This window comes from Solanum stenotomum, chromosome 3 (assembly GCF_019186545.1).
Source record: "Solanum stenotomum isolate F172 chromosome 3, ASM1918654v1, whole genome shotgun sequence".
Lineage (NCBI taxonomy): Eukaryota > Viridiplantae > Streptophyta > Magnoliopsida > Solanales > Solanaceae > Solanum > Solanum stenotomum.
The window spans coordinates 14,971,863-14,991,400 of NC_064284.1; the positions used below are offsets into that span (position 1 = coordinate 14,971,863).

Below are 19,538 nucleotides of genomic sequence, written 5' to 3' on the forward strand. Positions count from 1 at the left end.
GCATCAAAGAAGAAACGACAGCGATGGGCAGGATAGGTCAGGGACTTGTGCAGCAATTACTAGTAAAATATCACAGCAAAGATATTGAAATTATCACTGCAAAGTTGTTGGATAAAAATAAAGAATGCCACCAGCATCTCCATCAAATTAGAAATTAGAGGGCAATAAGTCTTGCCATTTTCTAGAATATTTACAAAACAGTGGCACATCATCCTGAGAAAAAATTTGGCATTGATATTTCTCCTAACCTTGCAAGGCAACAGAAAATGTCAATTCTAGCACACCTCAAAGCTAAGAAGATGAGAGGCTTCAGGATCTAAAGATAATAGGAAATCAAGGTTCACTCTAAACCACCCTACTAGGCAAGACAACCGAAACTTGGAGAAGAAATGAGCAATGCCTGTGTGCCCGGAGCTCAAGAGCAGTGGAAACACAATTAGGTTAAAACCACTGCACCAAAATAACGTTCCTACGAATTTTGGTGCTATGGCTCACTCATAATATATACAGCATGGACAACCAAGAGAGACTGTGAGTTCCCTAGATGATTTAAACTACCTATGATTGACAGACCTTGTCTTCTCCAGAACCTGCACCTTGTCAAGAAGCTCTTGTATAGTATTTGATGCATCCTGAAATCGAGTCAAGAAAATCAATTGACTATTCACTTCCTAAAGGGAAGTTGCAAAAAATTGAGTAAAGAAGTTCACCTTCAACTTCTTTCTCAAGTTCTCCTCCTCCATATCACGGCGTTGTCTCTCCTCCGTGAATATGTCTATTAAACTTTCTTGCTCCTTGTTAAGTTCCTCTATTTTTCTAGTCGACTCCTGCAGCTGAACATGGAGCAGAGGTATTTCAGTTTCTTTAAAGAACCCATCAAAATCTAGTCTAACAGAGTTTCACCATTACTATTACAAAAATAAACTGTAGATAGATTCAATAGCAGGAACCGCAGAAAGGTCCAAGGACCTTGAGGTCATGTTTTCAGTTACCAGAATGAAGAAAAAGGAACATGAACAAGTAGTACTTCATATCCACCTATAAAGCTTTCATGCACAGAAATGCGGCTAGAATGGGGAACAGTAAACATCAAAATCTCATCTAACCTGAGCTTCAAGTGATTTGGATCTCTCTCTTTCAAGTTGTAAATCACGTAGCAGATCACCTAAAATCTCTTCCTCTTTCCTCCGCAACCTGTTGAATAAATAAACATTTTGATAGCTCATATGAACCTAAAATGGTACAAAATAGCTTAACAATAATGCAAAGGTTGCAGAGCAAGCACCTTTCTTTAAGCTCACGATTCTCTGCTTTTAACTGCTCTAGAGACTCCGTGAGGTTATCTGGCAGCATGCCCTCATTCTCATCAGCATCTACCTATTGGGCCAAACAACAAATTTATCAATTCCACTATCTGCTCCAACTCTCCATGAAATAAATTCTATTGAAGAGCAATTTCCCCAATGAGAACCTTCAAAAGTTGATGAGTGCAATTAGGTGTGCAAAATTTTGGGCCATACCAACCCCCCTCCCTACCCAAAAAAGCACTGACTGTGTTCAGTGAGAGTCCATGGTAATGTATGTTAGAATCTCCTGTAGCTTCAAAATTTTCATCAAGACATATATGAATATACCTTCAAAAAGAGCACACTGGCTACAAGTGCAGCAATTTAACATGATACTCTGGCATATATCGCTAATTGGAGATATTCTATTATTAAGGATCCTAACCCGTTCCTAAAAATAAGACATCCAGAAGAAGATTTGGAGGTTAAAGGGCACATAGATCTGAAATAACCTTTGATCTTGAACTTCTAGTAACTCGCTTGAGGCTTCCACCAGGAGAACATACTTGCTCAGCAACTCTTTGTCCAAAGCCTGGCGGTGAATGCATAACCCGAGAGCCATCTTTTCCATTAGTATGCTTCTGATGTCCACCTGGTTGATAGCCATCTTTTCCATTAGTATGCTTCTGATGTCCACCTGGTTGATTCTTTGGAAGGACAACTTGGACACTATCATCGCTGTCATCTTCGGCAGAAGTTGATGGCTCCAAAGAACTTGGTATGTTTCTAGATCTTTTGGTTTTGCCATCATGCTTGCCATTAAGATGCCCAACACCATTGCTCTTCTCAGATGACTTTCCGGAACTATTATGTTTCGATTGAGATGCTGAAGGAAGATAATCAGGAGAATTCTCTGTTGAAAAACATAATTATATACTTATCAATTATAATAAGAAACAAGATATAATCAGAAGGCAAGATCACCTTCTTGAGCTCATTTATTAAAAAAATAAACAAATCAAGAAAAAAACAAAAAACCTTAATAACAAACGTAATATCTTCTTTGAAAATAGAGATTAATGTGAAATATATGAAGTTGTGAACACAAGTCCCCAGACAAAGAGTTAAACCTTACTAAAGGTTGTGTAAAGCATTGATGAAGGATAAAAAAATAAGATAAAAAAGAAAACCTAGGATACCTCGTGCAATAGCTTTCCTATTCCGCCTAGGAGCATACCCAATTTTGTGACAAAGAGTTGACCTGGAAAAGAAATTAGGAGTACACTAAGTACATGTAACTCTGGAAAAGCACAACACGGAGATGAAACAGAACACACCAGTAAGTTTTCTGCATCTGCACTAATCGTGCTTCAAGTCTTGAAAGAACTGTCGTACGCTCAAACCCTTGCTTGTCATGTGCTGGTTCAACAAAATTGGCTTCCAATACACCTGGCATCAAATAATGCAAAACAATAAGCACTTTAAACAGGCAAGCTATAAAAGAATGACTTTTAAGATAAAAGAGCAGACCTATAACTCCACGCCCGTCACTTCCAGGAGCATGCCAAAGCCTCCAAAATGGCTGACAACAGAAGGAAACTTTAGTACAGATCACTAGATCACAAAATGGAGAATGTTCTGCCATGCAAAGGCTCCAAACTATGCATCTCTTACTGTCAATAGGGAAAGTCTACATAAACTCACATACACCATATGTTAACGAAGTTGGGAGTATAAGGATGAGAAAATTGTTCTTTTTCGGATTAGCAGATGGCAGATTGGGGAGAACAACGAAATTATTTCACTGCAGGATAAGGTAAAACATCTAGCGCATGTCTCATTACCATGTTTTTTCACTAATATGGTTCATTACTCTAGTTTTCAGGGTAATCTTTATAATACAGATACAAAATGTTGCCTTCTCAAACAAAAGAAAAAAGAAAGGTGCATGTCTCATAAAAATAGATCTGATATACAAATCCCCTAGTACACAAAGGTACTGGGGAAAGCATTCCACCACATACTCAAGAAGATATCAGCAACCTACAGCGATCATCACTGTTTACTAAAACAATTGCACTTCAGAAAAAAGACAAACCTTAATAAGTCTATTTTTGTGATAGACATTAAACCCTTGAACATCAATATGGGATTTAGCATCCTTTACAAACCCAATTTTCACAGTAGCCACCATCTACAAGCATCAAAATGAAAATGAATGAGAAAAAGGTTGATCACTGAAAGAAAATCCAAATCAAGTTTGCCTTCAAAGACATATTACATTGGAATCTTTGGGTACTCCATCCGCGCCAGGCATAGGGCGATACGTGACCTCTTGGGTCATCATCATATCATTTACTATGTTATGGTGCTCAACATCTTTACCCCGCAGAATAATCCGAAAGCCAGGAGCAACTCTTAGGTATAGAATTGATGTATAGCTCTGAAAATCCAAGAATACACGTGATAAAAACAAAATTACTTTCTAAGAAGAAGAATCATATACGTATTTTGTGAATATAACAAACATCAAACGCACGTAGCACTAGAGAAAAGACAGAGCTACAGGAATTCCAATCAAAGTCTATGCAAAACCATGTATTGAACTGAAACCAAGCAAGGGCTAAAGAAAGAGTAGGTAACTAAGCAAAGAATAGTACAACAACATACCCAGGGTAGTCCCACAATGTGGGGTATGGGGAGCGTAGAGCAGTGGCGTAGCCAGAATTTCGACTAAGGGGTGTCAACATAGAAGGAAGTAAAATCATGTAGAAGCCAAGGAGTGTCAATATGTGATTTATGTACATACAAAAATATTTTTACCAAGCTACACAGTATAATTTTCTAACAAAGGGGTGTCGGTTGACACCCCTCAAGTGTATGTTGTTCCGCCACTGGCGTAGAGTGTAAGCAGACCTTAACTCTACCTCAGAGGTAGGGAGGCTGTTGTTTCCAATAGACCCTCAGCTCACATAGGCGAAGAATAGAAGAGGAAACAAATCAGCTATTAAAAATCAAATAGGCTAGTTAACTAATTTGAACACAGTAATATTAACACAAAAATACACCCTTATTTTAATATTATCTCTATTGTTTCAACATCTTCATAATTGTAAAGATGGTAACATTCCTGTTGAGCTTTAGAAGCAAAATATCAAACAAAGAAAAAAAATATTCAGACATTCACACCTCTTAAGTGGATTGTATCATGTTCTCACACTTTGCCAACACCATTACAGTGGAGAAAAGATGGAAGAAGAGAGTAAAAACAATATACATTTTTTTTTTTTGATAACTGAGAAATCCATCTGTGACCCGCCCTTTGGACCAATCACAGCATTCTAAACTCGGTGGATAATGGGCCCGCCCCTCTACCCTTCTCCACTTAAATACCGGGCTTCGCTTTGCATGGTGTGGGGCTTGAACCTGCGACCTAAGCCACAAATCCTCCACCTTTTGCCACTTGAGCTAGGCCTTGGGGGCAATAAAAAAAAAAAAAAAAACAATATACATTTATGACCAGGTTGTCTCAGAATTCTCTGAATCAAGCATTTAATAACCAAGTCAGCTCCAAAACTTGTCTTCCCTTTCACAACATACGGGAAAGTTGTTGACAAAGACCTCTATGTACATTTTGCAACTGATCTTCATAGGAAAAGGCCCAATTAGGAAATAGACCAAATTCATTTAAACTATGCATTACATAAATTAAGAGAAACTGATTCATTTCACTCCAATTTCATCACATAATTCCAATAAATCAATTCATCAAGCAACTCGTATCTCTTGGCTAAAACACTATTCAGATAATCTGAAAATTCTACAAGTGTAACTAGAGCATATTTTGCTGGTTAAGAATTGCATTTCTCTTATTCTGATGGGCAAATAAAATAAGTACTTGCACTTACTCTGAAAACATGAAAATAATTGGTCAACGTTCTACTAAGAGTATACAACAAACAAACCCAGTGTAATCCCACAGATGAGTCTGGAGGAGGGTAGAGTGTACGTAGACCTTACCCTTACATTGAAAAGGAGGCTGTTTCTGGTTGTATGAATGATAAAAAGGAGGCAGCAGCAACAAGCAGAGCTCTACCAAGGAATATACAAGGAAAAAATTGGTCTACAACTACTTATGATCAAATGTTAGGATGATGAACTTGCAACCAAGAAGCACTTGGAATGCTTAGGATTGACGATAGTCGCTAGCCGCTCTTGATGTAGATCAATATGGGCAAAGGCAAATACCCACTTGATAACTACAACTACTCCTTGGTTCCAGAAGCATATAAACTTCCACAATCCAAGCAGGTACTTAGAACTGCTGCAAATAAAACCTATATTTTTTTTTGGGAAAATACTTATCCAACTAGCCTGCGACATTTTTTAGTTAAAGATAAATTTAAGTGCCCTTCATTTGGATTTAAGAGTCGAGGAACTAATCAATTTCATCACAGAACCTCCACAGTAACATGAAATCCAAATAACCTGGTGACGTGTAACAAAAATGCTCCCACTAAACATGGCAGAACAATTATTACTTACCCTTAGTGAATGTCTATATGTCAAGAAATGCCGGGAGTTCGGATACTGTTTGGCCATCTGTATGCTCCTCTCATCACGGTTGACTCCTCTTATTTGAATATCCTGAAGGAGAGAATGAAAGAAGCATGTCACTCGAAAACCACGAATCATGTAATAGCACGTTAAGTAAAGTAGAAAAACAAGTAACAAGTAAAGAATATTAAAGGGTTTGGTTACATGTGGATCAGCATCAAAATCTAGCTCGAGTAGTCCTTGGTCATCCTCCCACAAATTGTACACTATAATCCGAGTGCCTTGACCTTTCATCGGATTAAACTGCAGCATGTATAGAAAAAATAGAATGATTAGCAGATACACCACATCCAAAACTGAACGACGGAGTAACATAGAAACAAAATTGACAAGGCAATCTCATGTCAACCCAAGTATTGAACTTTATAAGTGTGTGCCAAAAGGGTTCATTAATTTCAACCTCGACAGGCCATGGACTGGAAACAGGAGCTACAATGGGCACATGCTCAAGGTAAGAATACGATTGCTAAAGTTCATTGAATACTGAATAGTGCTGGCTGGAAGCATATACCATATATGACAGGAGAGGAATACACAGAAAAGCTTCACAATAGGGTTGCACACTGGCTGGGCCAAGGTTAACAATGGAGAGCTAGGTTTTTTAAGCTAAATTTGAAGTTATGAGAGCTGAATTAAACTTGGGGGTGAGTATATGTTCTATTTAATACTGCAATCAGGATTCAGGGTTACACACCCTTTAGCAAATCTTTCCAACTGTGCACTTAGTAATTTAAATTACTCATATGACAGCTTATATCTTCTCATTGCTCCTGTACAAGATCTTTCATGATAGTTTAAAAATCCTGGAAGGAATTAAAATACTACTCCATTTTTGGGGGGTCGTAGGAGGGGGAATGATTTTGAAAATTTACCTGTCTAAGAAGATCAACTTCACTTGAAAAAGGGGACCACTCAACTATGGTCTCAAGATTTTTATCCCAGTCACCAGGAGATGATCGTATTATCTTGTCCCACCCTTCTCTTTTTTCGTAGTCAAGCTGTCACAATAGCAAGAAAACAAACATCAATATAAGAGCTTGTGAACACATCTAAAGTCACTAATATCCAAGAAAGTTCTAAAATATCATTCTCATGAAGGTAATAAGTGATCCCTCTTTCCTAGGACTTGTCAATATAAGTCTAGAGATGAAATGCAAGAACCACTATCAAGGGAAAAAGTAAAATCAGGACACCATTAGCAAGGCCAGAAACATGTTTATCAGGTTTTCTTAAAAAGCTGTAGCTTAGAGATAAGATAACACAGGCAAAGATGGGAGGAAGAGCGCAAACACTAGTACAAAATCTCCACAAGTAACATTAAGTCCTGATACAGCACACAGCTTGAACAAAATGGAAGGTAGAATGCACATTTGTACAAAGTTTACACCAACTGAACTCCATACAAAGCACAGAGTTTGTTTACTTCGTTTAGATATCTAACACAAGAATAGGGGCAAAGAGTTGATTAATTGGGTTTCTAATTAGTGAATCGTAATAGAAGCATTTCAAGATGCACTTTACCTCAGATAGGGACACTGGAGCCTCATTTTCACCATTAGATCACAACAACTATGGATTAAAAACTATGGAAATTTGAAATAATTCAGCATGCCTACCATGGGAACAATGATGTCTTCCATTCCTTTGTTTCGCAAGAATGTGTAGGACAGCAATCCAATGCTCTGTGTGGGGCTGAAATCAAAAGAAAATACAGGGTAAATCATAAGTAGCAGTATCCAACCACCACAAGAATAAAGAGAGAGAAACGAGGATCGAAAGAAGATGGCTTTGAGGTGTGTAATCACTTTCTTTAAAGAGATATTGCCCGCATACATATTGGGGAAAATACAAGCAAATCCGTTCAGGATACAACAAAGCCCTTTGTTTATACATGCAGATTTTTCTTAGGCTACTTCTAGTCTAGAGAGTCTATATATTATAGAACTTAAGGGATGACTCTTCATAAGAGTCATGTTCTTTCATGAACTTTTCATAAGATTCATGTTCTTTCATGAACAAATAACTTTTCATAACAATCATGTTCTTTCATGAACATATGTGTGTTCAATTTAAGACCTCTATATATTTCAAAATATCCAACAATCAAATAATCACAAATACAAGAGTGGAAGACTGCACAAGAGCCTGAGGAAGTTGAGATCAGACGTCACTAACTTCCAGAAATAAAAGGGAAACGTAGGAAGGAATCTACGGTGCAAGGAACCAACCGTAACGCCTTGCACTCGCAACTCACATGCCATTCTCATGGATACAACAAACGTGTGTTACACGGTCTCCATTTTCCTCAAATGTACCCCACGACAAGGGATGGCTACTTCATGCATAAGCTTTCAACACACTCCTAAGTTGCTAAAAATTGAATGTACCCACACAGGATATTTGATTGCACAAAGTTTCATGCTAAGTTGCGGACTCTTCACTTTCGATGCCGCACACGTGTTGGATTCTCCAAAAACACACTACTTTTGGCATGGCAAATCCGACACGCACCCCTTAAGACATTTTTGAAGAGTTTGTGCAACATAGGTTTCATGTGACTTGATTGGAAACACCAGACATTGGGCTACCAGTTTAGACACCTGGATTCCCAGGTATCATTGGTCTTAACATAAGAGCTAGCTTTAAGCATATGGAAGTGCTATGCTAGCGCTAGGCAAATGTCCCATATCATACAACTCCAGCCACAAACTACTTCCCCAATAAACCCAAGCGTTTCCCCAGTTGACAAAATATACTTAAGCAGACCAAAGAAAAATCACTCTCTCAATGACATGAAACTAGAAATCAAACAGATCAGACCCAAGTTTGCAATGAGCACATGCATAACCTTCGGGATCCAGTCCCATGTTTTTTTTTCCTTTTCCTTTGACAAGAACTGTGAAAGTGATCTGCAACAAATATTTTGAGCAACCACCTTTTGGAATTGGCAACCAGCTAACTAATACAGGGAACAAAAAATGAACTTGCATGTCATTGATGATGCAAGCAAAGGGTACACCAGCCCTATAAATAGATGCCAGTTTCCCCTCATTTATCCATCCAAGCAACACAAGGAAAGACACAATACATCAGTTGCATAGAGAAAATCACTGACAGTACAAGGAAATAGTCTAGGAGGAAAACATAGAGTGTGAGCGAGACTGTAATAAGGTAAGAAAATCAAAAGAGGATTATGTCCTTAAGAGTGTATAGTGTTTTGAGTATTTTACTCGAGACTACAAAGGTAAAAATCCTTGCTATAGTGAAATCAATCTCTCCTCTCTAGTCGTGGTTTTCCCTTTAGTTTAAAAGGGTATCCATGCACAAATTCTCATGTCCTTGTTACTCAGTGTATTATCGTTGATTACCATATCGAGCCCATACAACTTTTTATCCCCGCCTTTTGCCCTCAAACTCTTCATACAAGTGCTCCAATCCTATCGTTTTAGCCGTCATAACCGTGAGCTAAGTTTCCTTCTTCTTCGCCTTATACTTCTCCCTATTCTTCCGTTTGTCCTCTTGATCTGTGCTTTCCACTAATGTTGCATAAGCAGCCTTTGTGGCTTCCACATCTCCTTGAACCTTCCCATTCCACCACCGTAAACCTCAACCCCCTCCCTCAAGTTGCTTCCCTGATGCATCCACTTACTTACAGTATACCCGCTGCTTCCTCACCCCCACCCCAATAGCCACCTCTCCCACAACTCCTGAGCTTTGGCCTTTGTCAAGCGTCCCCCATTTAATCTTAGGTTGGTCATATAAGGTTCTCTTCGTCCTCTTGATATCCAAATCTACAACTGTGAGCTTATGTTGGGTTGTAAGATCCTCGCTCCAGATAACCTTGGAGTCTTACAAGGACCTCTACCTCCCACTAAGGAGTAGGTAATCCATAAAGGTCCTAGGCACCGTACTATGGCCTCTCACCACCTCAACCAACTCCTCCCACATTATCAAACTGATATATAAATACATGGAAGAAAAAAAAATGAACTTGCTAATGGCATTGATTATGCAAGAAAGGGCTATACTAACCCTATAAATAGAGGGCATTCTTCCCTCATTTGGTCATCAAAGATATACAAAGAAAGAGAAGCAATACATAACTTGTAGAGTGAAAGTCACTAATAGTAGGAGAAAAAAAATTGTGATTGATATTATAGTAAGGTGGAAAAGTCAATAGGTTTCTTTCTTTTGAATGTATAGTAGTCTTCAAGCATTTTACCCAAGACTGCAAAGTGTAACAATCTTTGTTATATTGAAATCAATTGGTCCTCTAGAGAGGTGGTTTTTCCCTTAATTTAAGGGGGCTTCCGCGTAAAATTCTCGATGTCCTTGTTTCGCATTTTATTATGGTGCAACGTGTCTATTGCAGTTATAAACGGTGAATATTGTTTTTGTAGGTCATTTTTTCCCAACATAACCCTCTGCTTATTATCTCAATTTGTATAAGATTCTTGTTTTATATTTTATTTTATTTGTTTATTATTGGTGGGGGTGTCAGATAGGGGAGTGGATGGAAATCAACATTGTGCAGTGGAATTAAAGCTGCGTTGATGGGTCGAAACTACCAGCATAACCTCACAAATTTACTTCTCGTGTTTTGGCCCCGACCATCCCCAATCACACTTTATACCTTCCCTGCAGAAGGCAGGGTAAAAAGAGATTTTACTTTTCCCGCTCCGTTACCATACATAGTTTTTAACCAAGGCAACAATTTCAAAAATATCATCTCATTGTTCCCATACAATCACTTATTAACTGATAACGGGAAGCATGTCATGAACTCTGGCGTCCTACTCTTTGCCAATTAGGAATACCATTAGGACTGTGTGAGAATCATAATATTCTGTTCTACAAGTTACTAAGAAAATCATAGAATGGTGATCATCCAAGGGATGTATGAAGCTACACATAATATTAGAAGAAAAGCTGCACATATGAAACCAAGAACATAAAATGCTGATGAGCAGAGAGGGAACAAATACACGAGTTATGACAAGTCCATGAATGAAACTCCAGTAACCTGTAAGGCCTAGGCCAATTTCCAAACTTGTACCAGCTGAACTGAGAAATGGAAGAACAGAGTAAGAGACCATTAAAAGGAGGCAGAAGTAAGAACCTTTTCCCTGGCTTCCCACCAGAACGAGAGAAAACAATCACATCAGCTCCAAGTCTCATGGTACTTGTCTTGAATCCATTTCCATCTATACAAAGCACAAAAATAACTTATACGCTGAAGTAGACATTATTGATAATCAGAACAACTGAACAGAAACTAACAATATCAAAAGCATTTCATATCAAAAGCATCTCAGTTAAAACTCACACTGCCCAATAGTATCAGCCATTTTGCTTTTCACAGAATATCCCAGAGACATGCAATGCCTCATTCGCTCAGGATCCATCCCACCACCATTATCTGTAGAAGAATGAGCAAGATAAATGACAGTTTTAAGAAGCATATGATACAATGAAGAGGGAAGTTTAGTGTCTTGATCAAAGAGAGAGAGAGAGAGGTTAGTGCATATAAGAAATAAATATTTCAAACAATAACATTTTTAGGGTGGTTAGGAAAAGATTTAGCCAGCTTATTGCTCCTACTAATGAAGCATAGCCTATCCACAGTTTTATACCATCTAATAGGGAACTCCATGGTGGGGCATCGTGTTCTCCTGAGAACTAACATTGTGATTGCTTCTCCTCAAAATACACAGAACACAAATTGATGTCCTCTTTACTGGTTGTCTGATTCACAAGAATTAAAGAGAAGTGGAAGTACATAACCATTCTCCACTTCACCAATCCCAATAAAAGTTAAAAAGGAAAATGGAGGGAAGAAAAATAAAAGGAAGGAAAGGGTATAGAAGTTGATTGGTTGGGATAGTATAGAAGGTTTTCCTGAAGACAGCTTATCTGACATAAAAAAGACTGGCACTCTCATTTGTAGAGAACGCATAGTTCTAGCAACCATATAAAAAGCAAAAGAAATACCTTCAATCAGAAGCATTCTGCTCCCATCCTTTTTGTTTTTGACCATATCAATGTTCACATATGTTGCTCCATTGGACACCTTATCAAAGAGAGTGAACTTAAAACAGTATGTTAAGTGACAAGAAATAAATGAGAGTAGTAAGCCAAAAAGTATACCTCATCCAATGAATTGTCCAAAAGCTCAGCAAGAGCTGCAGGATTGGATACGATCAGAAAAGATGAAATCAAGAGGGCAAAAACTGTAAGGGTATGTAATAAACCCTACAAAAACCATGGTTAAGATCAAATGAGATAATTTACCTCCAAGTACCCACTTGTGACTTGTGGCATTGGAGTGTAGGAATTTGGGATGAACTCGGACATGATCTATACCACCTACAAGATTAAGAAAGTATGTTACTCTCACAGCTAAAATAATCCTCTTTACTACAAGAATCCAAAAAGGAATATATATAATATCCTTTCATTAGTATATATAACCAGAGATATTAATACTTCCAATAAGGTTAGTTAATAAATGGTCTTACTAGTATACAACTTTGAAACATTCTATTGACCGAATAAAGGAGAGAGATTTTCCACTTAAACTTAATAACTTACCTAATTAACCAAAAATAAATAAATAACCATAGTTTCCCCATATCCAAAAAAATTGAGAAAATCTAATTCACCCACCCAATTAAGCTTACATAATAATCCACCAAAAATTACAGTCATTAAGGTTCCGAACTACTACTCCTAGCTTACACCATATTCCACAAGATTTAGACAATCCAATTCACCCACCAAATTTAAGGCACAATAATCCACCAAAGAAAAAATTACAAACTAACCATCATTAACGCTCTGAACTAACTCAGAGTTTCCCCATGTTCAACAAGATTTAGACAATCCAATTAACCCACCCTTTTTAAGCTTAGAGTAATCCACCAATATGTACAAAAAAAAAACAATTCATAGAAAAATTAAACGGAAAGGGAACATAATTGCTGGCATGCACGAATCAAAACCAACAAATTCAGCTAATTTTCTTAGTTCAAGTTGCTGGAGAAAAATAATACAAACCTGATTTTAGTCCTGAACTAGCAGAAGGAGACCCTTCATAATCTCCAGCCTTCCAAAACTGCTTGCAATTACTCCCCGAAACGCTTAAATCCCTATTACTTCCATTAGGCGGAGCCGGTAACTGCAATGGAGGTTCCTTAGGCGGTGGCAAAGGATCCAAAAATCCCAAAGGCAATGCGAAGTTCACATCCTGTACACTCTTCCTCTTCTTCTTCGGCCTATTACTACCATTACCGGAAAAACTACCGGAATCGGAACCGGAATCGGAGTCGGAATCGGAGTCGGAATCATCACTACTACTTAGATCAATAAACACCGATTGAGGCGCCGGTGAAGATTTCTCCGGCGGCTTCTTCGTAAACCCACTATTATCATCCAAAATTTCTTGCTTAATTACAATATTGGAATTCGCCATGCAAAAAGGAAAATTAGAGAGGACAAAGCAAGATTCAAAGAATTTTGATGAAAAGGGTTTTCACGTACACGATGATACTATATAAACCGTCTGATTTTCTGGAGATCTGTTGCCGGTTTTTTGGCTGTGGGTCCCCCTCTTTAATTAGCGTTAATGATGTTTTGTTTAGCATTTTGGCTCGGTTTCAAGACCGACCCTTTATAGATTTTTGGCTGGGTTCAACACCGACCCTTCACTTGCTCTTGTGAGCAAGAATTTTGATTCGCCCAATTTTAATTTTGATTCATCGAATTTAGTGGATTGTCTATTTAGTTTTTCCATGAACTAATAATTATACATTCATGTATATATATTTTTTAGGTGATATGAATTTTTTTGAGATAACAATCTACTAATTTAACATTTATTATGGTGATTTTTGGAGTAATTTTTCAACCTATAAATATCATTCACCATTATAAGATACATTGAAATAATAAAATAATTTTCTCCCTTATCTATTTATCTTGAAATAAAATTAAAAAAATTAATTTTTTTTTAAAGCGATGGACGGCATCGCTTAGTCTGTCGTTTTTTTTTTGCGGATTTTTGTGCCAAATATATATAATCAATAATTAATTATTTTATATAGATAGCGACGCAGTCCGTTGCTTTTTATTAAAAATAATTATTTATAAATTAAAAAAAAAGTCACGCCGTCCGTCGTTTTTTATTAATTTTAATTGTTTAATTATTTTTTAAATAAGCGACGGACAGCATCTTTATGTCCGTCGCTTCTTGGTCAAAATATATGGTCAAATATTTTAAGAAAGCGACGGACAATGTCTCTTAGTCCGTCCGTCACTTTTTGGTCAAAATATTGGTCAAACATTTTTAAAAAAAAGCGACAGACATAGAGACGTTGCCCGTCGCTTTTTATTAAATATCTAAAAACATATCCGTGATTTCCCCCCATTTCCCCATTTGTGAAATTTCCTCCTTCTCTCCACTCCTCACCACCACCACTGTGTCGCTACTGCCACCGGACCTGCCGCTCGCTAGCCGTCTGCTTCTCCAAAGCTGCCGGACCAGACGTCACCGCCGTCGTCTGCCACTCCTCTCTCATCAATCTCTCCTTCTCCTTTAAGGTTAGGGTTTAATAATGCATCCAAAAAAATTTCAAATTGAACTATATTTTGATTTTGTTAGCTATTTATTTGTAATTAGTTTATTGAATGTGTGTTTATTGATTGTTAGTTTGAATTAGGATTATTAGTTAGTGAGTGAATTGAAAGTTTTAATGTTAGGGTTAGTTTGAATTAGGGTATCTTAGGATTTGTTTGAATTTGGGTATTTCTCGAGTTAATTAGTTTTATTTTGGGATTGTAGGATTAGTTTGAATTAGGCTATAATTTAAGGAGTTGTTTGAATTTGGGTATTATTTGAGTTTGTTTGATTTTCGGATTGTAGGACTAACTAGAGTTTGAATTATTATTGAGATTTTAGGACTAATAGTTTGAATTTGGGATTAGGAATAGCTAGCTAGTTTGAATTTAGGATTTTAGCACTAGTTAGATTTTAGGATTTTAGGACTAGTTTGAAATTGTGATTTTAAAACTAGTTTGAATTTGGAATTTAGGACTAGTTTGAATTATACTTGAGATTTTAGGACTACTAATAGTTTGAATTTGGGATTTTAGCACTAGTTTGATTTTTGAATTCTAGGAGTACTTTGAATTTGTGATTTTAAGACTAGTTTGAATTTGAAATTTAGGACTAGTTTGAATTATATTTGATATTTTAGGACTAATAGTTTGAATTTGGGACACTATCAAGCTAGTTTGAATTTAAAATTTTAGGGATTTGAATTACAACTTAATTAGAACTTATAATAAATTATAAGTTGAATTCACTATAAATTGAACTTAATTAGGAATATGAACTTGAAATGTTGTTGACTTTAATTTATTAGAACTTAATTTTTATTCTTATTACAACTTGGATTTTATTTGAACTTAATTAGAATTTTGTAGTACTTGAAAATCTTATTGACCTTAATTAATTAGAACTATATTAAACTTAATTAATTTATAATAACTTGAAAACTTAATTAGGAATTAATATAAACTTAATTTTGATCAACTAATTAACTAGAACTTGAACTTAATTTGAACTTAATTAATTAGTATTGATTAATTAATTAAGCTTTAACTTTGTAGATCTTGAACTAATTGAACTTAATTAGACCAAACAAAGCATATTTTGGGAACTTAACTAGACCAAACAAAGCATATTTTGAAGTTGAACTTAGACTTGAACTTGAACTTAGAATTTGAACTTGAACTTAGAACTTGAACTTGAAATTAGAACTTGAACTTGAACTTGAACTTAGAACTTGAACTTAGAATTTGAAGTTGAACTTGAAATTAGAACTTGAACTTGAACTTAGAATTTGAAGTTGAACTTCTTGAACTTGAAATTAGAACTTGAACTTGAAACTAATTAGCTTGAATATATAACTAATTAAGTTTAGAAATTAGATATGAACTTGAATTGAAAACTTGAACTTATTAAAACTTGAATATATATATATATATATATATAAAAAAAAAAAAACTAATATTCTTAGATTTGAAGTTTATATTTAACTAATTTTAGAACTTTTCGTGCTAGGCAACTGAAGAAGCTCAACATCTATAAAAGTTGATACAAGACTATATTGCTTCTTTCATCAAAGTAGGAGATAAGGTTGGTGCTTCTAAATTTCTAAAGTTCAAGTACAATTGTTTTCAATAATGTGTTTGTGTCCATCTAGTATTGATACTTAGCTTTAATTTTGTGATAATTTTTTTGTGTTCATCAATTGTTTGTTAAGCATAAGTACCAACACTAGTTGATCCTATTGATGACAAAATTGATTTTCTTGCAAGATCGATTTGTGTCCATCTAGTGTTGATATTAAGCTTTAATTTAGGAATAATGTGTTTGTTTAGCATAAGTACCAACACTAGTTGATCCTATTGATGACAAAATTGATTATCTTGCAAGATCAATTTGTGTCCATCTAGTATTGATATTAAGCTTTAGTTTAGGAATAATGTGTTCGTTTAGCATAAGTATCAACACTAGTTGATCCTATTGATAACAAAAATGATTTTCTTGCAAGATCGATTTGTGTCCATCTAGTGTTGACACTTAGCTTTAAATTTAGACATAATATATTTATTAAGCATAAGTACCAACACTAGTTGATCCTATTGATGACAAAATTGATTTTCTTGCAAGATCAATTTGTGTCCATCTAGTGTTGACACTTAGCTTTAAAAAGTTGTTAAGTTGTTAAAGTTAAAAGTTGTTAAGTTATTTAAATAAGTTAAAATAAATAATGTGATTTAGTTGTTGGAATTAAGTCAACACTAAACTAGTTAAATTTAAAAAGTTATTAAGTTGTTTAAATAAGTTTAAATAAATAATGTGGTTTAGTTGGTGAATTAATTAGTTGTTGGAGTTAAGTGAAAACTAAACTAGTTAAAGTTAAAAAGTTGTTAAGTTGTTTAAATAAGTTAAAATAAATAATGTGGTTTAGTTGGTGAATTTAGTTGTTTGAATTAAGTCAAAACTAAACTAGTTAAAGTTGTTAAGTTGTGTAAATAAGTTCAAATAAATAATGTGATTTAGTTGGTGGATTTAGTTGTTGGAATTAAGTCAACATTAAACTAGTTAAAGTTATTAAGTTGTTTAAATAAGTTAAAATAAAATGTAGTTTAGTTGGTGAATTAATTAGTTGTTGGAATTAAGTCAAAATAAACTAGTTAAAGTTAAAAAGTTGTCAAATTGTTTAAATAAGTTAAAGTAAATAATGTGATTTAGTTGGTGGATTTAGTTGTTTGAATTAAGTCAAAACTAAACTAGTTAAAGTTAAAAAGTTGTTAAGTTGTTTAAATAAGTTAAAATAAATAATGTGGTTTAGTTTAAGTTAAGCACACCAGGAAATACAGAAGTTATGATCCTTTTATTATTGCACAAAATGCTAAACAAGTGTATTAGACCATCTCCAACCCACCTTTGTTTTACTCTCCATTCTCTATATTTGGAGAGTAAAATAGAGAATTATCTAAATTATTATTTGAAGGGCTAAGGAGGGGGAGATGAAGTAATAATTTTCGTAAAACTTTTATAAAAAATTGGGATAGGGGAGTACCATGAGAGGAAGAGGTGGAGTGGGGTAAGAAAAATATTATAGATTTTATTTCATAATTTTTTTTGGGGGGAAGTAGTAACACTTTAATCTTTAACTTTAACTAATACTAATAATTTATTTAATTTTATCAATGTGAAATGTTTTGTTCATGTGTAGTAATTTGACAATTTTAAAAAATAAAAGAAAGAGTGTGTATTACACACACCATGATGAAAATTATCATAAAAGAGAGACATGTTTTTGACTCTTATCTCTTAACTAGTAAAGAAAGCCCGGGCGCTGCCCGGGCCCAACATTAATAAAGTTATATTGTTACTCTCTCCGTCCCATATTAGATGAGAATCTTACTAAAAAAATTTTTTTCATATTATTTGAGCACTTATTAAATTAGGATAGAATTAATTAATTCTTTTCCATTTTACCCTACAATTAATATGACCATTCCTATATTGTTTGTGTATTTTTTGTAACTCATTTCAATGTGCATTGATATAAACAAAGGGTAAAATGGTGAAGTCTTCCAATGAATTAATGATTTCTTAATCACCGTGTAAAGTTGGAAGTGCCCATCTAATATGGGACGGAGAGAGTATAGTTTATGTATTGTTATAAAATTAGTAAAGATTGTTATAATATATTTTGCTCATAAGTGGGCTAATATAAAAACTTATTTGTCATTTGTCTTTTTAATTTCAATTTCAAATAGCAAATAAATGTACCGATAAGATTGAGGGTAGAAATGAAACATATCTTTCTAAATTTAAGTAAAAATAAACAGAGTAGAAGTAACATTAGGGTTATCGATAGGACGATTCATTCGGTTATTTTTAAAAAAATTATATCATTCAATTTTTCGGCTATTTTATAATGTATAACCAAAATTAAAATTTTAAAATCATCCCAATCCTAATTTATGTGACACAAGCAGTACAAAAATTAGTCTTTTTTTTGTTGTCTTGTAGATATTTTAAGTTATTATTTATTGTAAATTATAGTACTTTTTATTAAAGTTTTTAATAACATATGTTACTTTTTATGTTTGAGAGTTAAACCAACTTTTTTTTATATGTCTTTTAATTTTATATGTGTTTTGTCCTTTTCCATTTTCAAAAACTAATACTCTCTCCATTTCATTTTATATGTCATTTCTTTTTATAAATATATTGGTTATTCCCTCTTCTTATGTCATATATTATGAAATTTGAGAAGTTATTGAAATTTTTATATGATTCTAAAAATATTTTAAATTGTTAGCTATTGTGATTTGTAGTACCTTTTTTTTACAGAATTTTGAAAATAATATTTATTACTCTCTTTGTTCTAATTTATGTGGCACATGCAAAATTTCAAATATTAACCATTTTTTATATGTCTCTTTACTATATTAAGTTGTTAATTATTGTATTTTATAGTACATTTTGAACTTAATTTTTAAAGAATATATGTTATTTTCCATGTCCCAATTTATGTGGCATTAATTGATAGATTTGTTGGAGTCGAGAGAATTTTTTTGTTAATTATTGTAATTTATAGTTTCTTTTTCGTCAATTTGAAACAATATATGTTCTTAATTGATAGATTTTTTGGAGCCGACAATTTTTTTTGTTAATTATTGTAATTTATAGTTTCTTTTTCGTCAATTTCAAACAATATATGTTTATCATATAATCCATTTTATGTGGTAGCAATAGAATTTAGAGAGTCAATTAAATTTTTTATATAACTTTTAAATATTTAAGCTATTAATTATTGTAATGTATAGTATTACTTATATTATTTTTGAATATAAATGTTACCTTTTTTATCCTAATTTATATGGCATTGATAGAATTGAAAGTGTCAAATAATTGTTAATTATTGTAATATGATATGTAGTACTTTTTATGTAGTTTTTACTATTTTTAAGCATACTAAGTATAGTATTACTTATATTATTTTTAAATATATTTAAATCTACTACTTATATATATATTTTTTAGTAGAT

The 19,538-nt window shown here is 34.3% G+C and overlaps 1 protein-coding gene across 2 annotated transcripts; it reads right to left on the bottom strand.

Moving 5' to 3' along the window:
- Nucleotides 1-33: 33 nt before the first annotated feature.
- LOC125858461 (protein MICRORCHIDIA 7-like) lies at nucleotides 34-13,462 on the bottom strand. Of its 2 annotated transcripts, XM_049538247.1 has the most exons (21): nucleotides 12,960-13,462; nucleotides 12,195-12,269; nucleotides 12,051-12,085; nucleotides 11,895-11,973; nucleotides 11,230-11,322; nucleotides 11,023-11,107; nucleotides 7,520-7,595; nucleotides 6,776-6,901; nucleotides 6,048-6,146; nucleotides 5,832-5,933; nucleotides 3,568-3,729; nucleotides 3,385-3,480; nucleotides 2,817-2,868; nucleotides 2,624-2,735; nucleotides 2,486-2,547; nucleotides 1,984-2,199; nucleotides 1,799-1,938; nucleotides 1,286-1,377; nucleotides 1,107-1,194; nucleotides 711-833; nucleotides 34-632 (listed from the first exon to the last, which is right to left on the bottom strand). In XM_049538247.1, the coding sequence occupies exons 1-21, from the start codon at nucleotides 13,372-13,374 to the stop codon at nucleotides 555-557; spliced, it is 2,406 nt and encodes an 801-aa protein (XP_049394204.1). In that variant the 5' UTR covers nucleotides 13,375-13,462; the 3' UTR covers nucleotides 34-554. The 2 variants fall into 2 exon arrangements, with proteins under 2 accessions (XP_049394204.1, XP_049394203.1); XM_049538246.1 differs by having other exon boundaries at nucleotides 1,799-2,199.
- Nucleotides 13,463-19,538: the final 6,076 nt, after the last annotated feature.

What these genes read in the sequence shown, in the direction of transcription:
- LOC125858461 (XM_049538246.1), bottom strand. Translation starts at nt 13,374, where the DNA reads ATGGCGAATTCCAATATTGTAATTAAGCAAGAAATTTTGGATGATAAT. An exon ending in ACAAAAATAGACTTATTAAG is followed by an intron (nt 2,869 to 3,384) that starts GTTTGTCTTTTT and finishes TTCTGTTGTCAG; the next exon opens with CCATTTTGGAGGCTTTGGCA. An exon ending in CTAGAAGTTCAAGATCAAAG is followed by an intron (nt 1,378 to 1,798) that starts GTTATTTCAGAT and finishes TTGGCCCAATAG; the next exon opens with GTAGATGCTGATGAGAATGA.